At 38.3% G+C, this 8,411-nt stretch overlaps 1 protein-coding gene across 1 annotated transcript; it reads right to left on the bottom strand.

Annotated features, from left to right (window-relative positions):
• Positions 1-136: 136 nt before the first annotated feature.
• Positions 137-7,545, bottom strand: cops3 (COP9 signalosome subunit 3). Its single transcript, XM_068305863.1, has 12 exons — positions 7,383-7,545; positions 6,498-6,627; positions 5,547-5,659; positions 4,901-4,950; positions 3,311-3,403; positions 2,879-3,058; positions 2,644-2,784; positions 2,300-2,473; positions 1,983-2,069; positions 1,697-1,810; positions 1,473-1,553; positions 137-937 (listed from the first exon to the last, which is right to left on the bottom strand). The coding sequence occupies exons 1-12, from the start codon at positions 7,435-7,437 to the stop codon at positions 884-886; spliced, it is 1,272 nt and encodes a 423-aa protein (XP_068161964.1). The 5' UTR covers positions 7,438-7,545; the 3' UTR covers positions 137-883.
• Between the last annotated feature and the right edge of the window lie 866 nt (positions 7,546-8,411).

Here is an 8,411-nt window from a genome sequence, read left to right as displayed (position 1 = left end):
GTGAGTCAACAGAGGCTAGAAATTAAAAATCCACCTTTTCACTACATATAGAATCAAAAAAGAGATCCCCACCAGAAACGCATGAAACCCAGAAATATATTCTTAAACAATTTATTATTAACAGATCCACAATCGCAAAGCTCAAGCTCCCAAATGACATGACATTTTGGTTTCATCTGTTGACTTAAGCTCTTGTTATAACAAGCTCTCAAAATGGGTTTTCTGTACAGTGCTCTAGCGACCTCTATTGGATCCGACCTAAAAAAAAAAAGGAGAAAAAGGGAAAAACCAAAACCAAAACAGTGCACCAGACTGTGAAGGCTCTTCGTTTGTGCCGAGTTTGGTCAAGGGCATGTCCAAATACAGATTTGCAATTGATCTACATTCTAACCCAAAACGAGAGGGAAAAGATTGTTTACAAATGTAAAAATTTTATATTATATATTATATATATATATAATATAAATTTTTTATTGTCAGCCACTAATGTTTCTGATATGTAAAACCCTCTTCTAACGACCATCATGCATCAGAACCAAAACAGTGAGATTATTCACACATATGTTTGGAACAAATAAGTCCAGTTTTTATTATTGTGGTTTCTGTTTATGTTGCAGTGGCGCTCCAACCTGAACAATGATAAATAAAACACTGAAAACATTGTCATCTTTTTTTCCCATTTCTGTGAGGAGTTTTTGTTATCCTTTACACACTGTGAAGAAAGAACAACCAAACTGATCATCATTCCATACAAATAGATTTTCCTTGACCAATGTCCTTATGCAATAGAATGTTTGTTTGTTTTCCTCTTTAAAAAAAATCCAACTCATCCTGGGAAGAACACGTTGGGCGGCTGCAGCTTTCTCTCCCTGTCCGAGGCCCCTCAGGAGTAACTTGACGTTTTGCTACCAACATCATCTTCCTGCGATCCCATACTCTGGAAAGAAGGTGTGACGTAATCAGAAAGTTTTCTGTTAGACAGACAATAAATATGAACTGCCTTTTCAAAACCGGTTCCTACTGCATTTCTTGAAACAATGACTGTTTTTTGACGTCTTTTAAATCATGAATTGACCTTGAAAAAGGAAGCAGGTTTAGCAGAGTAATTTGGAGGGGTTTTTTTCCCAGGAAACCCCAAACAACTTTTTATATGAGTCCACATTCCACACATCTGCTTACTGGAACAAAACCATTCCAGGAAACATTTTCATGTCTGTGCAGTGCCAATTCTAATAAAGCGCATTTTCTTTATGTACAACTAAAATGCAATATTTTTCAATAAACACAAATAAAGAATCCTAAATTGTACATAAACTTGCACTGTATATCATTACTCTGTAAAACACAGCATAGTATGACAGAGGTGAACAGCTCCTAAATTATTTTAACAATTCCACACAGCAAAACATATCTATGAATACATAAGCAGATACTAATTTTTCTTCTTCATCGACTAATATACGTTATCTCACCTTCTGCACAAATTGTGGGTTTATTGTGATTTCTTGATCCATAGACTTTAATTTCTCATCCAGCTCTATACATTTCAACATCTGAAACAAGAAAAATAATATGGCTCCAAATTTTACACATTTACATTTCACAGAACAATAAAAAATCAGGATTCAAATGTAAAACTGAGATCAGATTTTGACACAGAGGCAGAAACTCAGATACAGCAGCCAAACACTTTTACCTCTTGATCAATTTTGTGGAGCATTGCTGGGTTGTTGTATTTTTCAGGATTGTCATGGAAGCAAACCATGCCATCCTTTTGGTTAATGCTAGCGTAAATCTCTCCATCTTCAATCTGCATGGAAACACGATGACAATTAAAGAGAAATTTTGAAGTGTTGTTCAGCATTAATATTTAAATTGTAGTAAAAAACTGAAGAATTAACTGAACTGTTTTATTAGCAAAAGATCTCATGTTAAACTGAGGATGAGGCTAGGGTGTGTGTGTGTGTGTGTGTTGTTCTCACCATGTGTAAGACGTATTTCTCTGCTTCTTGGGGACCTGACAGCTGCACTCGACTGGCCATGTCTTGCAAAGACAGCGTAAGGAAAGTCTGCAGGAGGTGAACCAAACATAATATTGATATTAAATGTTTAAGCTAAATGATTTCTTGGACCTATGAGTGCAGTTTTGTGTACAAGCCTTTTTTATTAATTAAATATTGAATTAAAAACAGCCAAGAAACCGTCACCAAGGCACCTGAACTCATTATCAAATTCAAATTCATTTATCGACGTTGAGGAATTTAACCCCTATTTTCTGGATATTTTCCAGGTAACCCACCTTTGTTAACCTCTGGATGTTCTTCTTGTAGAGGGATGAGAGGCACTGTTTGACCAGGCCTGTATTGTTGTCTCGTGTGAAGGTCTCACTGTGTTTGCTGACCAGGTTGCGCAGCTCTGCTGGATTGTTGGTGGTGTAAACCTGAGCTAACTCGTGGTAGGCGTTGCTCAGGGGCTACGGTCAGTAAAAGGAATTTTTAAAAAAGAGAGAAAGGACGGAAAAAAAAAACAATGCTTAGTGGAACAACAAATCGTATATATCTGCTATTCTAAATAAAATACCACACAGAATGAATAAAAGATAACCTGACTCCTCATCATTCCACTCAAACTTCTTGTCCTCACCTTGATGAACCTCCCTACTATTTGTGAAGTGTATTTAGGCAGTGGCTGCACTTTGCCATGAAGAATGAGTGACACCAGGATGTATTTCTTATAGGCTTCCAACATGATGTGGCTCACTGCCATGGCTGGAGTGGTTATTGCCTGACAGAAGAAAATAAGTAACACATGACCTTCTAATGAATACCAGAAGAAAAGTGACTTACACTTCTAAATATGTGACTAAATAAAACAGTACCTGTTCATAAAAATACAGTGCTCTTTCAAAGTTTTTGAGGCCCGTGTAGATCATGCCACCATAGTAGTAGTAACATAAAAAGTGCTTTGCGTCATAGGCTCCATTCTCTTTACAGATGTCCATCATGTCCAGCTCCAGGAAGGGAAGGGCAGGCTTGAAGCACTTTGCTAACAAGCACAGCTGCAAGAAAGCAGACATGTTGTGGAAATAAAAGGGAAAAAACACTCTACCAGGACAGAGTCTGTGTGTGAATTATTTAACACAGTCCTTTAAAGTACACAGTCAACAAGTATGCAGTGTAAGACGGATCTGGTTTATATGTAGCAGAATCAAACAGATCAGGTTTAGGAGCTCAATCATACACATTAGTTAAACCATGAGTTCATTTATGAATGTAGTGATGGTGACGATGTAACAGGGGGAGTGACTCACCTGACACAGGTCTGCATGAACTGAGGTAAGTTGGTTTGTGTTCATCTGCATTTTGTCTATTGCCTGTTTTAGGATGACAACACCCCTCAATGGCTGTTAGAGAAGGAAAAGAAATATTTAGCTGCAGCTTTCCCTAGACATCCAACAACACTAGAAGCAACCCAGGTCTGTAGTGCACTTTAAAAATGCTTTTAAATATTTAGAATGGGAAGGAAAACATGTTATTTGTGGATGCTGGAGTTCAGAGAGCACAAAAAAACGAGATGACTCATTCTTGTCAGACAGGGTTAAAAAATAAGATTAAAATGATCCAATTTCATTATTGAAGAGGGAGCATGAAAACAGTTTCACCCACTCAGACTACATTGTCAGAATAATGCAGTGTCTTTAAAACCACCATGGAGACATAACATGAAGTCTGATGAGGACACTTCACAGAAACAAGAACATTGTGGAACGCTTGAACAACAAACTACACAGAGGACAGGAACACTCATTTTCCAAAGAGGAGTAGATGTTTTTCAGGCGTCTCAATTAGACAACCTGACAAGGGTCACATGACTCTATTGTCACCAGAGACACAGTCACATGGTGTTAAGTGCTGCTCAGGATCCGAAGGTGTGACTGTATTGTGTATGTCAACATAAGCACACTAACTATTGTGCCGATGAGTGGACTTCATAAGGATTAACCAGGTTCTGGACCAGCAGGCTACAGCACAAAAGCGCAGTGAATACACACTTCACAAAATCATCAGGCTTCCAGTCATGTTTGATATGGAAGCTTTAGGTGTGTTGTCTCACAAACCGATAAATTGAATCAAGGGATGAATTAACTAGAGAGACACAAGCATGAAAAATTCTGGGTTTCACGCCACAGATCCATTTTATTTAAGACAGAGAGCTCTAAAGAGGTCACTGTTAATTGCAATTCTTTTTAATTGCAAGTGTGAGAAAAAAGTTCACTTTTCAAAACGAATACTAAACCCCCCCCCCCCCCAAGAAAAAACCAACAACCCAGACATCTCTCCAGCACATCAGAGATGTTTGAATAAAGTTTGCAGTTTTTCAACTTAAGCCCAAGAAACTCTCCACTGAGACAAATGCCAGTCACACAACAAACCTAATTTCCACTTGCGATCATAAAAACCAAAAAAATATCAACAAAAATTTCCAAAACAGCAGAAAACACCACTTCAGCTCTAACTTGCAATGTGCAGTATGTTTTATGACACATTCTGGTCTCCCTCCTGACGTCCTTGTTGAGTAATGAACCTTATTTGTATTTTGAATTTGATATCATATTTAAATCATCCATTATTTATTAAAAATGCAGTCTATTGGATAGGCTGCTGGGCACCAGAAGTGAAAAGTACTCCCCACTCCCACATATATTCTATAATATATAAAGACTGGAGACATACAAATAATATAATAGCATCCGATACATTCATAAAACCATTTATTTAACTTTTATCCACTAAAATTTGGCCTAACGGCTTCCTCCGAGATTCACTCATTTATTTCCTCGTGAATTTAGAGCACTGTGATGATGTTTAATTTTGCTCCAAGTCAGAATCAACAGTCTTACCTGTTTCCGCTCTACAAGGGCATTTGTCAATTGGTGGCATAGACCAGCAACTGTGGGAGCAAACGGAAGAAGGTGTGAGAAGGAGAAGAAGAAGGAGAAGGAGAAGGAGAAGGAGAAGGAGAAAAGTGATTGACTTTAGTAGATGTGCTGCTCACATGGGCAGGGTACAGCTAGACTTCATTATGCATGTCTATAGTAATATGTGTGTGTGTGTGTGTGTGTAACATCAAAGTGAAAACATAAATGCAAATAATGATGAAATTTTTCCCTCTGAAGTTCAGGTCTGTCAAACACCTTTAGAGAATCCAGGTGATAATTTACTGTACATTAACAAACAGGGTACTGCTGAGCACTAGTCACACATGAAACTCCATTAGGACACCATCAAAGGCATGTTTGACGCTATGTGATCACAATAATGCAGTATGTTGTCCAGCAGCAAGCTTCAAAACATTTTGGAGCTTGCTGCTGAGAAATTAGCTAACAACAGAGCACGGTTTAATGGAGCTCATGCTCTCAACAATTATCAATAGAAACAAAGTCTGTGTAGAAATCTGCTGATCTTTTTTGAAAACCCATCCAACACAAAAACAACCAGAAGGATACAAACAGGCATCAGTGAGACATTTGATTGGTCTGGACTTACAAGTGTCTGTTGCATATCTAATGTGCTCCCCATTGCAGGTACTGATGAAGAGCTGGACTTGGGAAAAGAGCGTCTCGAAGTCAGGGATGTTTGGCATGGAGAACTTCACAAATCTGTAAAAAGACCAACGGTTGGTAAAATCTTCTTGGTGGAATAAGATTTCGATACAAACCTGAAGCTAAACTACAAATCACAAGACTGTATCATGTGGGATAGTTTTAGAGTTAATAGAATTCTGAATAGTTTTAACTTGAGTTTGATGTTCATAACATCCAGCCTTACAGTATAAAAGGACATTCATTTTCATTGTTATTGTTTTACAATGTGCCATTAAACAAATCCTAAAAACACCTAAATGAACAGTTATTTCTTTTACTGTTAAATTCCAGTGCAGCATTGGCATCACTTGATTCACTACCTTAGGAAAAACAATTACTTTATTTGCTTAAATCTCAGCCCATATCCTCAGTACAAGCTATACATGCAACAGGTAGCTTCGAGTTGCTTTCTGACTACATGGCATTTTGCATTCTACATGCAGTAAGCAATCCATACTACCAAAATTATACGCAAAGAATCAGAAATTCTTTCTGTAACATGCAAACACTTGCATGGGTTTGGTATAACTAATTTGTCAACTCTCATTTTTAAGTTTTGTTCACCATCCCCTTCTCATTATCTGTCTTTCTCGAAGGCACCACCTACTAAACCACATTTTTGAAATGGAGAAGCATATGACATTCAATGTGCACAACATCAGCAAGGGAATGTTTTGGGTTTTGTTTTGTTTTTGGCCAATTTAGACCAAAAATAGAGCTCAGGAACAGAGAATGACGAAAGCTGAATTGTGGTAGACATACAGGACAACAAATTATGGAAAACATTATAAGAGACTAAAAATTGGCCCTACTGAAGGTGGTGGAAATTAATGGGTTGGACCAAACAACTTACAGTACAGCCAGCACCCCCAGGGAATGCTCCTGGATGTCCAAGGCTCCCAGCACCGTGTCCAGGTGGGACAGATTTTTGGCCAGCAGCTCTCCACTCTTGTTGATCAACTCACATAGCTGAGTCATCTGGCCTGGAGAATTGGGGTTCAGAATAACAGACAGAAAGTAAACTACTGTTTACCTTGTACTGGATGATCTTATATTTCCTATATGACTTTGGAAAAACACATAACTGACATTGATGATGGTTCAGATCATAATGCTGGATCCAGAAAGGTAATGATATATTATATATATACACACACATACATCCACAGATACAAGTATGCTGAGGAATCTTTTCACTGTTCAAGCGATGAAATTGATGCCTTTTAAATGTTATTTGTTATAACAGTAAAGATTCTTTACAAACAGAAAAAAAACAGAGTTGCAAACCCTTTTATTAACATCGTGCAGTGACAAAGTATGTCAGGATAAATCGGTCGGTCAACTGTCCTGTCAAGGCCTTGCAACACAGGGAATGCAAGTGTAGCTGACAGATGACTTTAAACCAATGATATTTGTGAATTCAGTTCGCCAACCAATCACGGAGGGCTAAGGCGGGACTACCGGGAGGCAAACCCCAGAAATCATTTTCTAGATCAAAAACAAAAGTATGTTTTTAGCGCTTTCAGTTACCACTGGCATCCCTGTGCACCGACGCATTTTCTGGAAATAATTTACAGCGCTCTCACAACCATACAAAGTCATTTTGCGGAATGCTGACATGATAAAGCAAAAAGAGAGATCTGGCCAGTTTGGCTGCCAAGCTATCGGCAAGGCACTGGATAGCATATGCTAGCTAACTAGCTAATACTTTCCTCTTGAATCAGTTTAGAAACACTACCTTGAGCGGAGAGCTGCCGCACATTGTTCACAAACTGCTCCAAGGCTGAAGCCATTATTTCTTGGGTCCAATGTGGAGGTAATTTCCACTGTTTTTCATTCAAACGTTAGAAACAACTCCGTCCGCACTGAGACAGGGGGCCACACAGCCGCCACTGGGTGATGCTATCGCGAGATCGCAAGAACAGAGCAAACTATAACGAGATTACGATGCGACCGTTGGAATCTTAAAGGGCTAAGACGCTATTAGCTTAAAGTACCAACAAAACGGTCATACTTTTCTTCGTACTATTTTCTTTATTATATTTCAATTTGTTGTGTTTGTTTAATATTTAATAGGAATATATTTGCATATTTTTGAGGCTTTGTTATCCCTTTCATCGAGGAAAAAAGAGATACAGGAAATGACGTTAATTTGCCGAGTTTTTTTTCAACAAAGATGTTATATTCTGGAAGAGCACCTGCCTTAGACGTATCCACTGGACCTTAAAGCGCTTGATATACAGTATTGACTTTAAAAGCATAGATAGTTAATTGAGGACTATGTTGCTCTACCTTTTGAAACGTGTTTCACTTTAGGGTGTTTCTCAATATCTGTCATCACATAATAGAGACCGCAGTGGACTGGCGTCGTGCCCGGAGTGTCCCCTGCCTCACGCCCTATTCCGCCGAGATAGGCTCCGGCTCCCCGTGACCCGCTGTGGCGGATATAGCGGTGGTAATCTGAAGGTGACTGACTGACATAATAGAGAAGCCCCTTACAAATTGTTTCAACATATGCCAAATTAAGAATAAGAATAAAGTTTGCTTCAGTTTTCAAAGAACATGCTTTCATGTGCAGCTCGTACTTTCATGTAATCCTCGCAGTAGGCTGCAGATTTGTCTGGAGTCACTCTTAGTGATGACTTTTAAACATTTTGAATAGTTTTGTTAATTCAGAGTTATATCAATGTGATTATATGTATATAACTTATTCTTTTCCAATCCTGTATTTTTATATTTTAAATATCAATATTTTGAAATGTATTTG

This window comes from Antennarius striatus, chromosome 21 (assembly GCF_040054535.1).
Source record: "Antennarius striatus isolate MH-2024 chromosome 21, ASM4005453v1, whole genome shotgun sequence".
NCBI lineage: Eukaryota > Metazoa > Chordata > Actinopteri > Lophiiformes > Antennariidae > Antennarius > Antennarius striatus.
The sequence above is the reverse complement of the archived record's forward strand: the minus strand, read 5'-3'. Positions and strand labels throughout refer to the sequence as shown.

Coding starts and splice junctions, on each gene's coding strand:
- cops3 (XM_068305863.1), bottom strand. CDS start 7,437: ATGGCTTCAGCCTTGGAGCAGTTTGTGAACAATGTGCGGCAGCTCTCC. Junction 2,474..2,643: donor TAGTAGGGAGGTTCATCAAG/GTGAGGACAAGA, acceptor TACTGACCGTAG/CCCCTGAGCAACGCCTACCA. Junction 1,554..1,696: donor TCCACAAAATTGATCAAGAG/GTAAAAGTGTTT, acceptor TTCTTGTTTCAG/ATGTTGAAATGTATAGAGCT.